At 43.0% G+C, this 19,242-nt stretch overlaps 2 protein-coding genes across 2 annotated transcripts; one reads left to right on the top strand and one right to left on the bottom strand.

The window, feature by feature from the left end:
- Nucleotides 1–1,654: 1,654 nt before the first annotated feature.
- On the top strand, nt 1,655–9,856 carry LOC307228467 (eukaryotic translation initiation factor 3 subunit J-A-like). Its single transcript, XM_079998127.1, has 8 exons — nt 1,655–1,684; nt 1,816–1,904; nt 4,801–4,855; nt 5,001–5,092; nt 5,186–5,282; nt 6,235–6,405; nt 6,627–6,700; nt 8,683–9,856. The coding sequence occupies exons 1-8, from the start codon at nt 1,672–1,674 to the stop codon at nt 8,812–8,814; spliced, it is 723 nt and encodes a 240-aa protein (XP_079854253.1). The 5' UTR covers nt 1,655–1,671; the 3' UTR covers nt 8,815–9,856.
- Nucleotides 9,857–10,686: 830 nt separating this feature from the next.
- On the bottom strand, nt 10,687–18,620 carry cilp (cartilage intermediate layer protein, nucleotide pyrophosphohydrolase). Its single transcript, XM_079997552.1, has 9 exons — nt 18,503–18,620; nt 17,142–17,292; nt 16,659–16,709; nt 15,763–16,032; nt 14,661–14,840; nt 14,081–14,386; nt 13,864–13,972; nt 13,614–13,762; nt 10,687–13,346 (listed from the first exon to the last, which is right to left on the bottom strand). The coding sequence occupies exons 2-9, from the start codon at nt 17,191–17,193 to the stop codon at nt 10,981–10,983; spliced, it is 3,483 nt and encodes a 1,160-aa protein (XP_079853678.1). The 5' UTR covers nt 17,194–17,292; nt 18,503–18,620; the 3' UTR covers nt 10,687–10,980.
- Nucleotides 18,621–19,242: the final 622 nt, after the last annotated feature.

Raw genomic sequence — 19,242 nt, 5'->3', positions numbered from 1 at the left:
GTCGTAGCAGACTATTTCTCTAAATGGTCAGCATTTTATGCTATACCTAACCAGAAGGCTGGAACAGCTATAAAAAAAAGAGCTAGCTAAAAAAACTGGTGGGGGACTTTGTGTTGAGGTTTGGGGTTCCTCGCACAATTCATAATGACCAGAGGAGAACCTTTGAGTCAAAGCTTTTCTGGAAATGTGCAACTTTTAAAAATTAATAAAAAAAGAACCACTCCCTAAACCCCTTAACTTTAGATTTTGGATTTTAGGGGACTGATAAGGTGAAATAAGTGAAAGTTACGGAGTAAATACAACGGAACCCAGAAGCCATGCTCAAACGCCATTGGCTCACAAATCTCGGGGCGTCGGGAGGGTGGCTCCTCCCACAAGAAAAAACAACAGGATGGTATAGAGGTATGTTAGAATGGTTAGAATGCATAATCTGAGTGGTATTTTCAACAAAGAAACTTCAAAAATATGTTATGGAGACCTCAGAGACCTACATTAACATGTGTAGAAAGGAGCATAAAAGGTCCCCTTTAAAATAACGTCTGTACCAACACCACATTCAAGTATGATGCATTGTCTGGCTCTTATCATCAGAAGGAGCCATCAGATTATAAAAAAACTGAGTTTTTGACCCTTTGATACAGATTTGTGGATGGTAGTATTTATTCATATTTTTCCATCTGTTTTTGCATTTATTTAGTTAAATATATTTGTGAATTGTGACACAGAATTCCTTCCACGGACCGGCTGCACTGATCAGATCGATTAAATAATAAAAATACAGTCAAAAATAAAACACTATTTACTTATTATTCACATAGCTTCATTTATATATATTTTTTTGCTTTTTATAATAGTATATTTTATATCAAATATTTTTTGTATTTATTATAATCTCTTTTATCTTAAATTATAAAGATGTATTATTCTATGTTTTGTTTTTATTCCTGAATTCCCCCCGGGTATTAATGAAGGCTTTTCTTATTTCACGAAGGAAATGGATGGATGAATGAATGAAATGGGGTTCATAAATGCACGTGTTGTCGTATTGACGAATTGTCCTGACTATTGATGAACTTTTTTTTTTATTCTACTATCACTGCCATGAAGTTAATTCACTTTGTTTAAACGCAAAAGCAGAACACAACATATTTCTGCATCCACCAATAAACATTGTGCTACTTGCGTTAAACCATTTCGCAAATGAACGCAGCAGCGTTTGTACGTCACTTAACAGGTTTGTTGTTTTTTTTTATCTCACATTTTTACCGATTTAATGTGTTTTACTCTTTCTTTTATCTTTATCCGTTTTATTACTTATTTAAACGGAATTAAATTAAATTCGTTATTTTCCGCATTGAAGCGGTTTCCATTCTTCTATGTTTTGTGACACACACGCACACACACGTGGTGGTGGTGGGGGGGGGGGGGTGGACCTGATACACGGAGTCTGACTCTTTTTTTTTATAATTTACTGATCAAAATAGATCATCTGTGGATTGTAGAATTGATCTATATTTTTTCATTTTTTCCTTGTGTTTTTCATGATATATATATATATATATATTTGTTCAATTTGACATAACCGGTGCAGGACGGTAAGGGGGCGGGGCCTGGAGGGGGCGGGGCCTCTCCGTTTATACCGCGGACAGTTGCTTCCTGTCAAACTCCAACATGGCGGACTGGGGTGAGAACTTACTTGGAGCAGAGCAGCTGCACCAGCAGCACCGACACCGCGTCCACCCAAAATGTCCCACGTCGGGGAACAGACCGCGGGGCCGTGACTCTTTCTCTTTTTGTCTCATTGTTTTCGCGCAGACGCCGACAGCTTCGAGCCGGACGTTGAGATCCAAAAGGCGGTGGTGCTGGATAAATGGGAAGGCGAGGATGAAGAGGAGGAGGTCAAGGTGGGTGTAAACAGCAGCCCGGTGTCCCGGTGTGAATGTGGCGCGGCGCGGCGCGGGGGGGCGAGGAACACCGCGTCCTCTTGTCCGGCTCGGTCCGCAAAGGGCAGCGGCGAAGCATCCACTCGTGTCGCCGCCAAGTTTCGGTGCCGTTGCTCGGCGGCTACCGTCGCGTGTTTTAGCTTAGCTTAGTGCGGTTTAGCCTAGGTCGGTTTAGCTTAGCTCGGTGTAGCTTAGCGTGCTTGTCAAACGGAGCGGAGCCCACGTTAGCCCGATGCTAACGCGCCGTTCAGGCTATAACGCGTGTGGTTCCAGCAGGCGGCTACGCGGCTTTACTTCGGGCCGTGTGTGAATATCACCCGGTGGCTGTGGCTAGAAGCTACCCTTTAATGTTTACTGTGTGGCTTTCGAATAAAAAAAAAACTGGTTTTATGGGCACGGTGGGCAGGATGGTGATCTTCAGCCCAAGAGCTAACTAGTAGCTAGGCCTGGGTACTGTTCCCTTATTAGGAGACATAACGGGTGTTGTACCGATACGGTGACCGGCATGTCACCGAGCCGTGGTCCGTGTCGAACGATGCATCGAGTCTTCTCAGCGTGGTTGGCTAGTGCTATAGCATGAGTTGACTAAACCGGCGAGGTGCTGATGTGCTGATGACTCAACTCCACCCGGTTCCAGAACTTTCTGATTCTGACCGGACGGCGTGGGAAGCCAGAGCACTTGACCGTCACCTGAACATTCTTACATGGTCTTTATTATTTTGTGATTGTCCCGAACCACCTACAATAGTTAGCGCTTCACCGCTTTTTCATGAAAGATATAAATGTTATTACTCAATGTACAATAATGACTGTTTTGATCATTGTTTCTTTGTTATCTCCCTAACTAATTAGTATAGACAGGGTTGGAATTTTGGATTAAACCATATCAAACAGAATCCGATCGGTGATCAAATTTTATCAAATCGAGGGTCCTTGATGTAAACAAAACAAAAATAAAAACCAAAGGTTGAGAATCACACGTGGAAGAGTAGCTGAAGAAAAGACATGAAACACGGAGCTTTAATAGTCATCCATGAGATTTGATGGAGCCAACCCTGCCACTTGGATTTATTTTAAGCTTTGCCCGTTTAAATATTTACATGAAAAATATAAAAGACTCCTATTAGGCAAACCTGAAGATCCTTTGACTGAAACTTTGCTTTAGTCACAAAATATAATTTACCTTTCAAGTTTAGACAATGTGTTAGAATATTCTGAGGACTAAGGAGGTAATCAAACCAATTGTATATCACCAGATAAACCTTGTAGTGTAAGGGACACTAATGATGTTAGATTGTTGTCGATCCATCAAGGTCTGTCCCTCTACATAGGTATGCAAATAACTTTGTTGATACTTACGATAATGTCAATAACTTAGGAGCGGGATGACAGTGAAAACGGCACGTCACTGGCTGGAGCCTTGTTTTATTCTTTTGGCTGCTGGAGGAAAGATGTGGGATTTCTGTGCTAGTTGATCCAGTGGGTTGCTAGCCTTGGCGTGCTAGTTGCCAGCCTGGGGAGCTAATGACCAGCCTTGACAGTAGCTGATCCAGTAAGTTGCTGGGTTAGATACGTGAGTTACCACCTCGGCCAAATGAATAGTTGCCTTCTCATTTTCCACCGCCAGCCTCTCAGTTACCAGCGCTGGCTTGTCGTTTACCAGATCGGTAGCTGGCTTGCGCAAGGATATAGCCTCAGCCAGACTTCTCAGTAGTTTTAGTTTTGTCCCTTACCCTCCGCCATAGGAAGCAGCCATTCCATTGGCTCCTTTGGATAACTTGTATTTGGGATTTGGCGCACCTACAGTTTCTGAGTGCAATTGCACTTTTACACCATTGGAAAACTTGGTCCTGTGTCCAAAAATAATTTCTTTTACCGGACAAATTTGAACCTTATCTGTCACGTTTCAATAACAGTCTGTTACAAACACAAATATAATGTATACCTAGGTTACAGTGCCCCTTACACATACCTCGCCGCTTCAGCAAGCACTCCACAGCTCCTCCGTGGGGAGAGAGGGCGTGGTGATCGGCCCCCTGCTACCAGTCTATGTACCAGATGTGCTCGGCCTGCCAGATTGGTTGACGGGAGTCAGAGGGTGAAATAAACCCTGTGGGGCAATGAAATTACATTTTGACCGGCAAGTTTCTAATTTTCTCTTTATTTTTATATATATATATTTATTTAAATTTTACCAGGCAAAAAAACTGTATTTACCAGAGCCAAACATCAAGGAAGTGACATGCAGTACAGCGTAACGCACTTTTCCCACGGTTTTGTACCCGAACACCAAAGTTACATAATGAACAGGCGTTCAGGGGGTGGGTGGGAATGAAAGACGTGCGTGTTCTCCATATCACAAGTAGGTGTATCATCAAAATGATTCTGAAGCTGTTGTTTTAGGTTAAGAAAAAGTTTCATAGTGTGGCTTTAAGTTTAGCTATGCTCGTTTGCTAAACGCTACAATACTTAGACACGCGGTTGTGGCTAAGTGATATTATTTATGCCCCAATGGAGGCCAATTGCCATTTCGCTGCAATAGCAAGCAATGTAAGCCCAGTTTTTAAAAGAAAGAATTAAGATTTTGCAAAATGTTGGTATAGTACCTTTTTTACATTTTTGGTATCACGGTGCTATGTGTTTTATTTTCAGTATTCAGCATTACTTATTATTTAAAAAAAAGCAGTGAATCAAATCTGACTGGAAATAATTTAACACATGTGAGATGTAATTTTCTATGGTTTTAGTGGTACTCTATTGGCAAGTACGGCCTGATTCAATGCAACAATTCCTCAAATTTCTTCAGTGATAGTGAAATGTTGCATTATGTTGCCTTGCCCTTCCTCTTTCCCCACAGGACAACTGGGACGACGATGACGATGAGGAGAAAAAGGTGGAGGTGAAAAAAATAGGTATGACTCATCACTCATCATTATTATTATTATTATTATTATTATTATTATTATTATTATTATGCTTCTTTGGAAGCATAATTGCTCAGCCTGTTGTACGATTCATCATGATTCTAATTAGGTGCTGTCATTTGAAACTTTGCAGAGACAAAGGTATCTGAAAAGAAAAAGCTTAGCGAGAAAATCAAAGAGAAAGAGAACCGGCTAAGGAAAAAGCAAGAAGAGAAGCTGCAGAATGTGAGTGTTTGGAGTGCAGTATTTTTTGGGGGGTGGGGGGGCACAGCACAGCTCAAATTTTTTCTTGTCGCTGAATTATTTTTTTCGCCACAGAAAGTGGAGCTCACGCTGGAAGATCAACAAGCCGAGAAGCTACGAGTGAAAAAGCTACAGGAGGATTCGGACTTGGAGCTAGCAAAAGATGCTTTTGGTGAGACACCTTTTCATATGTGGAGTGGAGTGTCCCCGTTATGCACTGTGGCGCTCATGACGGATGGAGGGAGATGGGTCTGCTCTGGACCTGATCTCAGGTCTCCTGCAGCCTCCTCTCCTCCCGTGATTAACAGACTGTGACGTGACTCTGCTGTGCGCGCACGAAGACACTGTCACTTGTGTAGCATCCGACATCCAAGTATTGATAAAACGCTTAGTATTTGACAAATTACATTTATATGATAGTACCTGTTCCAGCAAGCAACATTTCTCTTATCTTTTAAGAGGAACCGCAGGATGTGCCAACTGACTAGTTTTCCCATAGTTGTTATGTTGCTGTAAAATCATAAACAGCTGTAATTTTAAGTCCTACTCTGTTGTATGCATTTGTTATTACACCGTATTTAATGTAACATTTTTTGATGTGTTTGATATCCAGTGGATTGCTCAACATATATTTGAAACCAGCTGTAATGCAGATTAGTGCATCCCCAATCCCTTTCTCCCAACTGAATGTGGTACATATGTCAAATTGAACAGCTTTGTTCCTATAGTGTGTGGAGAGCAACGATTTGGCCCAAACTGCAGTACACACAGACTCCATTCACCAGCAACCAGAGTCCTAATCTCCTGTAGCCACACGATTGGACACAGAGGTGTGGCTTCAGAAAATTACCAGAGTCCTGACTCTCAAAACTTAAAACAAGAATCTTGTGCAATCAAACAAGACTTTAGAGTAAACAAAAATGGTGGACAAGGGGCTAAAACTAGCCATGCTGAGTAAAAAAAAAAAAGCAATTAACATCCTCACACCACAGGATAATCAGTCAAGATCATCTTTAGAACCATCCAAAAATCGAGACCGTTCTCCCGATCGTCAGTGTGTATCCCGCGTGAGGTGAGGTTCTTGCCTTACCTGTCTAACATCTCTGTTCCCCTGGTGCTTTCAGGCGTAGGCGGCACGACAAACCACGCAACGGGGATCGACGCTATGTGTCCTTCTTCCAAAGAGGACTTCACAGAGTTTGAGAAGCTGCTGACAGTGAAAATATGCCAGTTTGAGAAGTCGGTGCACTATACCAATTTTTTGGATTCGTTGTTCCAGGAACTCTGCATCTCATGTAAGTTGTCACCTCGGTCGCTCTTCCTTGGTCTAGGCCATGTCCTAGATGCACTAAGCAATGGTTGATTCCATCCATTTGCTTTTGCTGAACTGTTTGATGAAGATTTTTGTATGTTGGATATTGTCCATGATTGATTCCTTATTCCAACCCGGTGTGAAATCATTATCCAATATCCTACGTGTGTAGTGTTCATTACTGTCTTGTTTTCCTGCCCGCAGTGGAAATAGAGGACTTGAAGAAAATCAGTAATTCCCTTTCAGTCCTACTTAGTGAAAAGCAGAAACAGGAAAAGGTAAGTCGTTGCTTTCCTTTCCTCATTGTAGAACCGTACACCTGCATGATCTACATCCAGCAGGGGGTGGTGTTTACCTGTTTCTTATTTAGCTGGTTATTTTAAAGTACAACATTCAGCTTTATCCAACATTCACATAGTCAAACGTATAGTTCTTTATATTTAAAAAAAAAAAGAAAGGGGGGGGATTTCATGAGGGGTTTCACCGCTACCAATTTTTACTAGTTGTCAACTTTTTCATAATACAGTGGTACCTCCACTTACGACAGTAATTCGTTCTATAAGAACGGTCGTATTTTAAAAGTCGTATGTCGAAGCATTTTTTTCCCCATATAAATTATGAAATCATGAAGGGTGAAAATAAACAAAATGCACAAACACAGTGAATATGGATAAACCACAAACTACGTGCACACACGATGTAGGTCGCCCGCTGACTGACTGCTGACTGGCCGCCGACGCACCAACTGCAAATTTCCACGCTCGTATCTTGGATTAGTCGTAAGTAGATGCAGTCGGAAGTCAAGCTACCACTGTAGTAGTCAACTAGTCATTTTCCCCCTTTACCTACCTATCTTATCTAATAAAGAAGCAGAGAGTTCTACGTAACAGTGAACAGCAATCCCAATGCGTACACTACTGCAGCTTGTCAGTGTCAAGCATCTCATCACTGTTCTCAGCCTCGTTCCCGCAGTCTGTCAGTATTCACTACACTAGCGTCTGCAATGGTCACGTCCTCTTACCGTGAAATAACACGGGTCCTCGCTTAGCGACCAATTCCCTCAAAGACCTGGTCCTAGGAACAAAACTCAGTTGTTAAGTGAGGAGTACCTGTATTGCCATCAGGGTATACCGTTGCCATAATTGGTGGTACTTGGTCTGCAACAATGTTGAGGTAGGTGGTACGTGTCAAAGTAACATCCACATGAATGCCAGGACCCAAGGTTTCCCAGCAGAACATTGCCCAGAGCATCACACTGCCTCTGCCGCCTTGTCTTCTTCCCATAATGCATCCTGGTTCCATCTCTTCCCCAGGTAAACGACTCACTAGCGCCCGGCCATCTACATGATTTAAAATAAAACGTGATTCATCAGACCAGGCCACCTTCTTCCATTGCTCCATGGGCCAGTTCTGACGCTCATATGCTCATTGTAGGCACGTTTGGCGGTGGACAGGTGTCAGCATGGGCACTCTGACCAATCTGTGGCTACACAGCCCCATAGGCAGCAAACTGTGATGCACTGTGTTCTGACACCTTTCTATCACAGCAGCATTAACTTTATCAGCAATTTATGCTCCAGTAGCTCTTCTGTGGGATCAGGCCAGACTTAGTAATTACCGCCCACTTTTGGTGGGTACTAACCACTGCATACTGGGAACACCCCACAAGACCTGCCATTTTGGAGATGCTTTGACCCAGTCGTCTAGCCATCACAATTTGTCCCTTGTCAAAGTCTCTCAGATCCTTACGCTTGCCCATTTTTCCTGCTTCCAACACATCAACTTCAAGAACTGACTGTTCACTTGCTGCCTAATATATCCCACAGTTTGACAGGTGCCACTGGAACAACATGATCACTGTTATCGACTTCACCTGTCAGTGGTTTTAATGTTGTGGCTGATCTGTGTATATTTAAATAAAATCTTGACCGTTTAAACTCAAATTGTGGATTTGGAGAATCGTGACATCACTAATAAATCATAGACAGGCTAATATTATATTTTAATGAATAAAGATCACATTGAAAAATTTATTTTTTCCTCTTTCCTTAAAGAAAAAAATGTGTTGGGGGAAATTTAACTTAAGTCCTTGAATGTAATTTTGTAATGCCAGAATGAAACTTTCTCTATTATAATAATCTATCTGTTGCTTTGAGCATCTATTCCATATTGGAAAACCATGTCTCTTTTTGTCTTTATTTCCTTCTACTCCATATGGATTGATTGTACTATTTATTATTTTTTTTAAATATTCCAACAGCAAAACAAGGCAAAGAAGAAAAAGAAAGGCTTGGTGACCGGCGGCGGCGGTTTGAAGGCCAAAATGAAAGACGAGCTTGATTATGCAGAGTTTGACGGCGGGTACACCCAAGACTACGAGGATTTCATGTGACATTGGCTCCATTACCACTCCCCCCCAAAAAAGAAAAGAAAGTCCTCTGACATGCAGCAGTACCTTCTCATGCTGTCCAGTGCCATCCTGGAATACCTGAACTATTGTGCCCGCCTCCTCCCTTCCCCCTTCCACAAAGCCCCCAGCAAATCATACATTTTGCTTCAATGACCAGAGGGACTTCATCAGGGAGCATCCAGTCTCCATCTGCAGTGTAATTTGCCTTCTCTGTAACTAAACCTCCGCCCACTTTTGGTATCTGTTGGGTGAACCAGATTCAATGGGAGAGGAAAAAAAAAACATTGTAACTGCGCACATATATAAGAAAATCTCATGTCAAAATGGCAGATGAAGTATTGGCAGTTATAAGTGTTATGGACATAGGAACATGTGAGGTTCTATGCAAATGTATATCCGGAATGTCTGTAAATACAAAAGGTCTCTCACTTTGCCTGGGAATTCTCTTTTCACAGGGAAGTTTATAGTATCTATAACTTTGGTTGCCAAAATGCAGAATTTGTTCCGTTTTGGCGTGTTAAAACTGACTACACATAGGAGTGGGAAGTTTTTGCATAGAAACACAAATGGTATTGGAAGCAAAAGGGATAGACAAGATCAACGACTGATGCGTGACCTCACAGCCTTTTGTCTGGATACTTCGCTGGAATTTCCTTGAAAATTGAAGCAAAAAGTGCATATAGGTATTTTATTTTATTTTTTTGTTGTGCATGACAAAAAAGATGTAATTTTACCAGTCATGATTTCTACTAATGCAGACAAAGGTTTGGGTCGGGCAAGTGAATTGATTTGCCTTACAACTGGTCTCCTAATCATTGCTTCTGCAGGCTTGTATCAAGTGTGTTGAGGAGCGAGGCCTCACCAGGCTTCACCCTACAACCAGTTCCGACACATAGAAAGGGCGTAGTTTATTTTCTCTCCTAGTACCCGACCGGTGTCCATCTCAGACACAATTGGTTCAAAGCATACCAGCATCTGCAGTGTTTTATATGCATCTAATTTAATAAATCACTGGTCAAAAGGACAAAAAGCTGTTGTATTCTTGTGTAATTAGATCCCTTGCAAGGTGACGTTATGATAAAGCTGGTCTGACTCACTGCATGTACATTGTTGTTATAAGGCCTGGTGAGACTAGGTCACCGATGATCAAGTTATGTTTGTCTTTTTTTACAAGTAAAAGTTGTCACATAGTCAACGTTATTATTTTTTTGCCATTTTAATGCCAGGTTTCGACTCCCCTTGTGCAAAGGTTCCTCCAAAACAAGTTCCCACCCGACACCATTTTACAAGGTCACTGTCACTGCATCCTGGAATCCCGCCCAAGATGACTGGTTAAAAAAACCCCAATACAAACCACACAGGCTCTTTCTCAATCTGCGCTCTTGTGGACTTGTGAAATGTCATCAGTCGCAGCCCAAGTACTGTTTAATTCAAAGTCTGCATCAAGCCAAGTCCAGTCCAAATGCCCGAATGTGGACTTGCTCCGCCCATTTTATCGAGGATGCATCGGTGGTGACTTGTGTGGACTTGGGACAGCCAAATATCCCAGAATGCATTTCGCACCAAGCGGTGGTAATGGTATTGGTCCCCGGGAGTCTGTACTCTTGCCAAGTCTGAACTACCAAGTCCGGACTTCACATACTTGGTATTGAGAAACAGCCACAGAGCGTTTCCCCCCCCCCCTATACCAGAATGACAGTGGATTGAGCAAGAACTTTCTCAGGTGATAAAACAAAGTGGAGATACATAGCTCTGGCTATGCAATACTATGATATAGCAGAGGAGTAGTAGAAAATATGAGTAAACCCAACATGAAAACCCAAGCTCACTAATAATGAAACAAGATGTTTGTTTTCTGATTTAATTGGATTTTGATATATCAGTTGTCATATTGCATGTATAATAAATATTGTATTTACAATCTCAAGTAATGACCACAATACAGATTTTGAATTTATACTAAAATTGATACCAATTCCAATCAAATCTACCCCAAAAACTGAACATATGAGAAAATACATCAGAAATTGAAAAAAGAAAGACTAAGTTAAAATAGCGCATGACTTGAAACACAATTCGATGGGGCTAACACAATCAACTGATCTCCACGTGGGCTGCAGATTTGACTGGCAGTGGCTACTTCTGCTCTTAGCTTTTAGTCTGTGAGCGCCTTCCTGTGGGATCCCTGGTGCTGCGTCTCTGGCTGCTGCGTGGTGGGTTGCCTCCGCCTCGCTGGCGACGCCGACTGGGCCGGCCTTCTCCTCTTGACACGCTCGCCCCGGCCTGACCCTGAGAGTTCTGCAGGGCCTGGAAAACGCTCTGACGCGTCACCTTGCGATCCCCGCAGGTGAACGTCAGCGCCACGCCCTCATTGCATTTCATGACACGGGACGTTCCGTCAGAGGTTCCGTCAAAGCAGCGCCCAAGGGCAATCTCCTTGGCCGTGCGCGGGTCCTGGTCCGTCACGGTGTAAATACCATAGTTGTGGCCCAAAGGGTCCAGGGGCGCCAACATGGTGAATTCATTAGTGTCATTGTTGACCGCTAGAGGAAGGTGGTTAACCAGGTACTCCTGGAGCATTGCGTTCACGTTGTCTTTCTTACAGCTGCCCTGAGGAATAACCTTCACCAGTGTTCGGTCGACACGCTCCTGGTCGAATAGCATTCCGCTACACTTGAACTCCAGGCACACAGCAGACATGGTGTTCTGGTCCATATCCCGGATGCTGCGGGTGTCACGCAGACCGTACAGTTGGCCCACCGTTTTGGGGTGGGTGCCGCCCATGTTGTGTGAGCGCACATTTAACTCGTGGGGGCTGTTTATTTTGACTTTGATGTAGCAGGCTCTGTACTCCATAGGCTTGGGCCACCAACTCAGATAGTCTTCCGTCCAGCTCATTGGGTCGTCCTCGTTAAACGGTACCGTGTTGTAGTCATAGCGGTCACCTTCCACTCTTGAGAAGCGGAAGTGGGCTGCACTAAAGGGGGCCTCCTCACATTCCTTCAAGCTCTCAAATGAGTACACTGGTCCGTTGGTTTCCTCTGCTTTGTTGGGGGTTGGTTTGGCTACGTTAATGCTAAAGGCTGTCTTCTTCACCCTTGAGTCCTCATGGTCGGTTCGCCTGTAGTTCAGCTTCCCCAGGTAGGGCTGGGGGACTCCGATGAGGTTGGGATTGAGCTTGGGTGATGATGAGACGGCCTCCAGCTCCTCTCCTCCCATGTTTGCCATGACGTAAGCAGAGTAAGCATCGGTCTTCTGGTCATCGCAGAAAGCAGGAAGGCAAGCACCGTTTAGGCCAGTGACAACACTATCGAAACGACCCCAGGCGCGCGGGTTAGTGGCGAAACCGGGAGTTGGCTCCATGTTGACGAGGCTCACTACCACTCCCTCCACCTGCTCACTGGGCATGAAGCGCTCGCTGCGGAAGGCCCTCACCTTCACATAGCACCTCCTGTTCTCTGGGACATCTAGGTTGAACAGACGTCTCTCTCGGATCTCCATATTACCAATCAGAAAGGTTCTTTCCTCCCTCTTTCCTCTTCTCTTCTTCTCCATCTGCAGGTGGCCCTCCTCCTCCCACAGACCGGTCTCTGGGTTGAGCGACCAAAGCTTCATAGCACTTAGATGCTCCGGCATCTTTACCTGAGTAGAGTCCAACAACACCTTGACCTCACCTGCGTTTAGAGGCTCACCACCTTCCCCTGCGCTGAAGTCAACCGAAAACATTCCGTATGTCCGCAGAGGAAGGGTGTCGCCTTCTTCCCCGACAAAGTTTAGGTCACTTTGGGCCACCGCTGCAGTGGACACGTCTCTGGGGTCTAGAAAAGTCACGCTAGCATTGACATTACCCACAAAGACCTCTCCGTTCTGCTTGTAGAATGAGTTGGGAGGGATTTGTAGCTCAACCATGGGATCCTCGCCTTTTGTTTCTCCCAGCTCCAGAGTGTTGGTTTCGGTGGAGCTGATGGTCACTGGATCTTTCTTCCTGAGAAGTTTGATTTTGTGGTAGACGGCACCCCCTCGGGTGTTGAATGGGAGTACCTTTGTGGTGTTGACAAATTTCTGCATGTTGTCCACAAATGTCAGCACAAGCCGTTCCGTCTCTGGGGGCACCTGGATGGAAAAGGTGCCTTTGTAGCCTGTGCGACTCACTCTTAATCCATTCATGAAGATGTGACCGAACCTCATTGGCTCACCGGTGTCTGCACCAATGGCTATGCCATAAACCACGGATTTTGTGTCCACACATTTCTGGCAGCCACACTCGCTCACCACCATGGTGGGCATTTCGTAGCCCTGGCACATCAGCTGCCTCCTCTCCATCTTTGCCACCCCGCAACAAAAGGCCACACTGTCCTTACACCTGATAGCTTTGTCCAGTTGTCCAGCGCATGGGACTGTGTTACACTTCCCCACATCATAGTAGAGCGAGTCAGTGCTGTTTTGATAGCAGTCATGAGGAAGACGGATGAGGTGAGATTCAGGCTTGGGATTACATGGAGGATCGTTTTTACCTGCAAGAAGTAGAATTAGAATATCAAGAATTTGTTGTATTCTTATTATATGAAAGGTTGCATTCTGCTATACTATGATTATTATTGAGTTAAATATCTGCCCATTGCTACTTTTAAGTTGTTATGTGATTTGATCATAATATTTGCAAAATTGCAATAGTTTTCATGATTGATCTAGAAACCCTGTATGCACTGAAACACTGAAACAAATGTCAAATTTATGGCCATTTTCTTATCTCTTTTAGAAAGATTTTCAGATGGGCAGACCTAGCACGGTGAGAGAGGCGCGCTTGGTCTTGATGGCGCCGGCTGCGCTGCTGGCCTTGCAGTAGTAGTCTCCAGCTTGTTTGGGGCGTACATCTTTAAGAACCAACATGCTGTCAGACTGTTGCTCCAGGACAGTGTTGTTATGGAACCTGTTAGACCATTGACACTCAGTCAGGTCAAAAGCACTTTTCATACACAAATCAAAATAGAATGTCGTTTTCTGTGTGCTGTTGAACATAACCTTGTTTACCATTGGAAGTGATCCGGCTTCGGTGTTCCAGCAACCTTGCAGCAGAAGGTAGCGGTCTGACCCACCCTTCGAACCTTGCTCTCGGGGTTGGTCACCACGCGGAGCTTCTCTGAGGAATCACAGATCATAATCACAGCAACAAAGCGACACTACACGTTGAACCCCAAACCCCAAAAAGATCCTTCATCCTCCTTCACCTCGATACTTTTGGCCTTACCCGCTCTCTCCAGCTGGACGCTAAGGACAGAGGTGTGTTCGGTGCTGTGGGAGACCAAGACATTTTGGGGTGCGTGTCCCTTGAAGCTGACTGTCACTGTGGTATTTCCGTCGGGGCAGACACCTGGGATACGGAAGTGTCCGTTGTGGTCGGTGAGGGTGAGGAGCTTGCCTGAGCGAAGAATCGCTGCGCCCGGGGAAACGAGGCCGCCGGCACCACGAACCGAGCCCAGCAGAATGTGTTCCTCACACATGCAGGAGTCACACTCCGCATTGACCCTCCCCATTGTGCACTGCAAATGGCAATCTAAAGAGCCACATAAAGGTTTTGAAAAGCAACAGAACGATAATACTGTGTCAGCTTGTTCATTTTTCTACCAGGGACAGTACACCACATTAATCGACATTTTCAATTTCCTTGTTCATCAAGTAGAATGTTATACCTTATTAATATTAACTATATTAACTTATTGCAACTAATGACTCACACTTATTTTTTTATATGTTCAAACAACATGTTTTACAGTGTAGAGGAAACACTGCCCATCGCATACTTCATGATCAGTTAACTTGCATCCCACCTGTCCTTTGACACTCCTGTCCGTTGCATGACTTGCCCTCCACTTTAGGACCACTACAGGGCAGAGACTGCGATTGGCAGCTTCTCGATCGAACCTGGACCCCTACTTGACCACACAGTGCCGGACAGGGACCCCAATCAGACCAAGGGCCCCACTGCCCCAGAGGATCCTCGCTGATATCTGAACGGACGAAAGCATTCGTCAGTGTTCTAACATTTGAATCAAGTCAGTTCGTTTTAATGCCGTTTATGCGTTTCGAGAAAGATAGAGCAGCACATTTCAATGCAATCTCATTCAATGCAACATTTCAATGCAATCTCCCATGCAACAAAATGTATAATGTACAATATGGCGCGGTATGATATCTACTTCCTGTGATGTATTTGTCCAGAATAAACTAAATACAAAACTCGATACGTTATTCATTGTAATCATAGTAAAAAAGACTGTTCAAGAGAAGGAGTTCTCAGGCATGTGCAATGTATTGTGGCAAGCAATGCCTTGCACTTTGCAATGCTTGCCAGCATAGTATACAGTATAGCACACTATGATGTTTGACTGGATGTGGTATGTCATCCTGGTACTTTTCTCATACTATTTCAGCATTTAGGTGTCGGGACATAATGAAAATGCTCACATACTAACTTGACATAATAAATAGTAAGCTAGTATGCCATTTTGGCATACTAGCATATCATCATATCATCATTTTGGCATAACAACAACATTATACATGGTGACAACTGACGCACAACTCTTAGACTTACTTTAAATAATCTTTATTATGCATTGTTGAGTTTGGCCTCTGTGTGAACCAGCGCAACAACCAAGCAGGCAGCAAAGCAGGTAGGACAGGAGGGACTGGCTGCTTAAATAAAGTGGCCTATTAAGGCCATGGAAGCGTTCAAGCGGTCAAGTTGTCTGACAACTAGCTCCATGACATTTCACTGTATATATGTATGAACGTATGTACATGTATGTGACAAACCTCTTGAATGTTGAATTTTGAATCACATGCTACAATATTTACTGCAGTTTGACGGTGGATGTGCAAAAGAGCAACCGTAGTTACATGAAGATTTCTACTTTGAATTGAACGCACCCTTTGGGCAGAGGAAGCGGATGGCGTAGTTGGAGCAGTTGTGTCCGGGCCCTTGCTCTTTGTTGAGGCACCAGAAACCCACGCTGGGGTCGGCGTGGACCTTCTCTCCCGTCTCGCGGGCCGGGATCCAGTCGGTGGTCCTGGCCTCCAGAGCTCGCGGGGCGTCGCAGACCCGAGTGCGGTAGTAGAAGCGAATGGCGTCAAGCTGCTCGTAGTCCCCGTGACCCCCGGGGTGGTCAACGTTGAACCACGTGGTCCACTCATATGTAGCTGGAAATCATTAGCAGTTACGGTTAGGTGTGTTATTTAACAATTTTCAATCTACTCTACAGTATTGATAAGACAAAAGCCTCAGGGAAGCTCCTCCACTGTTACAACCAGTTTTGAGACCAAAGGAAGTTTTCGAATGGTTTTGGGATGCTATTGTTAAGCTGGGGACAAAACCAAAACCAAAACCTACTCCAAGAGACTATGACGAGCAACATGTATTTGTTCAGTTTTTCTCTGGGAATATGGTTGATCTTGGAGTAGAACATAAAAAAATCTGCACAGTACACCTGCAAAAAGATGTATATGAAAACTTGGTGATAGCGAGTTTCTTTGTTTAAATGCAATTCCCATATACTGTAAGTTTTCCCTCATACCATACAGTACATATCACTTCATAGAACCACTTCATAGATTGGGAGAAACCATCACATGCGGCTTTACATGATTATTGAGTTTGGGTAAGGTAAAACCTCTCAAATAGAAAACAAATTCCTACGTAACCGACACAAAGAAATAACACAAAATGGGTCCACTGGGATTTGACAACATTTACTGTAAAATCACACTCTGATTTAAAATTTTACTGAGGAGTACGTTCCAAAGCATGAACAAAAGTTCAATATTACCATCAGAATGGTGAATAGCAGGGCCTGATAGCCTGTCGCTTCTCCATGAACCTGTAAAACACATACACGCACACACACACACACACACACACACACAGACACACACACACACACACACACACACACAGACACACACACACACACACACACACACACACAGACACACACATTTTTCTATGTAAGATAATTATTTGATGTGTTCTAACTTATTATATGAAATATGAAAAGTAATACGAAATAATAATATGAAAATGGTAAGTATGTACGTTGAAATGTATGAAAGTGTGTACTCGACGCACTGCATATATACAGTACATACAAATACAGTATGCTTGCATGTAACTAAACACTAGTGTCCCATATTCAGGAGATTGTATGGGGGTAGAAATGAAAAGGGACGGTACAGATTGTAATAGTTTGCATCTTCGTCACTGGTAAGAACAGGAGACAGGGGGTTCTGCTGAGTTCCCCCGAGAGCCAAACCTTGTGTCACTGCTACTGGCAGCACCAGGAGGAGGAGAGCCCACGCTGGCATTCCGACACCCTGCTGCCACGGCCTTGAACTTTGACCCCCGGTTATCACAGGGTTTCACACCAGGAACTCCAGGAAGACTTGTTCGACAACAGAGGATCACTGTTGGGAGGAAAAGTAAAACAGAAATACACCTACAGTACTGTATATATGTTATTATAGGCAAATGGTCCATTTCAATTAAACCTATGTTATAGGTTAAAATCAAGTACTGACGGAGAATTTCTATTATTAGAAGGATTTACATCTCATGGAATAGAGACAGTGATCTAGGCTCTTCACACACATGTTTTAATGCTCAATCTGGTCAAGTATTTGGTTCTCTGTCTCTTAGAGGTAAAATAAATAAAATGAGAGATCCAATGTGGAATGGAGGGAAAGAGTGTTACGGCCACGCACTGAGCTCCACTCAGATTACACATCTGTGTTAGCAATCAGCATCCTGTCAGGGGAGCGCTGAAATATTTCAGCATCCACTGACCAAAAAAACACGGGGCTACTAAAATCCGGACGTAGCCAACGCCAACATTTGCATTTAGGATTCAAAAATATGAAGGTGTATGTATGTGTGTATTTCACGTGTCATCGCCGAAGCCAAGATGACAAGAGGCTGACTGATGAAATTATGAATGAAATTGATGTCTTCTCTTTGTTTCATTTGCTGAATATAGAAATCAGATGACAGGTACATTTATATTTTCACTACAGACGATTATCATTTAAAAAAAAAGCTTAACAATGTGAAAAAATGGAGAATAAAATCAATAAAATACAATTTTAGATAAAATAAAGTAAAGTAAAAATTATATATGTACATATATACAGTATATACATTGAAAAATATATACAAATGGACAAAACAATTAGAACAGAAATAGTCAGATATATAAAAAACTAAATGGATAATAAGATAAAATAAATAAGATTAAAATATAAATATATAAGATAACAATAAGATAATAAATATGTAATAAAGATAGCAGGATCAAACATAACAGTAAAATAACCCCAACTTATTAATGCTTTTCAGTATGAGATTCAGCAAACAAACAGAATTAAAACTTGACTCAAAAGAAGAACATATTTTAACAATTCTGTCTGACAAATTAAAATAAATTGTCCATTTACACTCACATTCCTTTTAAATGGCAAGAACAACTTCATGACCAACTTCATGAACAACTTCAACTTGTTATACAATTAGACTTGCACTTTATCAACTTCCAAGTTTATTAATAGAAAAAAGTCATTCCCCATATGAAGCTCAACAAAAATAAAAACTTACACAGTGTGATGATCTACATTTTCTTACCGTATTGCGCCAGCAGGTTTCGATGTCAAGCCTAGACAGCCTCCTGACGTTCTGTCTTCCACTCTCTCTCAGCCTCTCTCTCCCTCTCTCTGTCTTCTTTTCCCCTTCTTTTTCATACACATGGAATCCCCACCCGCCCCCAAACCCCTCTGCTGACTCTCTCACCCTGCCACCTCTCCTTTCCTTTCTCCTTCTCTCCTTTCTTGCCGGCAGCAGGCCACAGGAAGCTCAGTAATGAACGTACCATATTGGTTACTTACACGACTTACATGCCTCTTTGGACGGCGGTGTCATGTAACAGTTTTATGATGTTGCCAGAGTCAGATGCTTTCAACGCCGACATTAGAGACACTGTAACCTGTCGCGTATGTTTTAGCTATTTGTGTAGTTTAAGTGCAGTTTTTTGCTTATTGTGTATATTTGGCAATTTTTATTAAATTTGTAATTTTTTTTATTTTTATGTTTTTGAAAGGTTAACAGGATGTGAAAAGGAAAAAATGTTGAAATCCAGAGAGCTATCAGTATCTGCTCATCCTCAAACAGTGCATAAATAAAGGATCAAGAAATAGAAGAACCATTACTTGACAGACACTACCTATTAATAAGCAAAAGCATTGATGAAATACATTTCTCAGGTATGGGTCAAAAGCATTGTTCTCAAATACTGTAAAATAAAAAAATATATATACCACGCAACCCTAGTGTGACTAATTGGATGTAAACCAGGGTGATAATAGCTC

Source organism: Zeus faber, assembly GCF_960531495.2.
Source record: "Zeus faber genome assembly, chromosome: 3".
Lineage (NCBI taxonomy): Eukaryota > Metazoa > Chordata > Actinopteri > Zeiformes > Zeidae > Zeus > Zeus faber.
Note: the sequence above shows the minus strand (reverse complement) of the source record. Positions and strands in the feature narration are given on the sequence as shown.

Coding starts and splice junctions, on each gene's coding strand:
- LOC307228467 (XM_079998127.1), top strand. Junction 1,905..4,800: donor ATGAAGAGGAGGAGGTCAAG/GTGGGTGTAAAC, acceptor CTTTCCCCACAG/GACAACTGGGACGACGATGA. Junction 5,093..5,185: donor AAGAAGAGAAGCTGCAGAAT/GTGAGTGTTTGG, acceptor TTTTCGCCACAG/AAAGTGGAGCTCACGCTGGA.
- cilp (XM_079997552.1), bottom strand. CDS start 17,193: ATGCCAGCGTGGGCTCTCCTCCTCCTGGTGCTGCCAGTAGCAGTGACA. Junction 16,033..16,658: donor TGCTATTCACCATTCTGATG/GTAATATTGAAC, acceptor AATGATTTCCAG/CTACATATGAGTGGACCACG. Junction 13,347..13,613: donor CGCCTCTCTCACCGTGCTAG/GTCTGCCCATCT, acceptor TACTTCTTGCAG/GTAAAAACGATCCTCCATGT.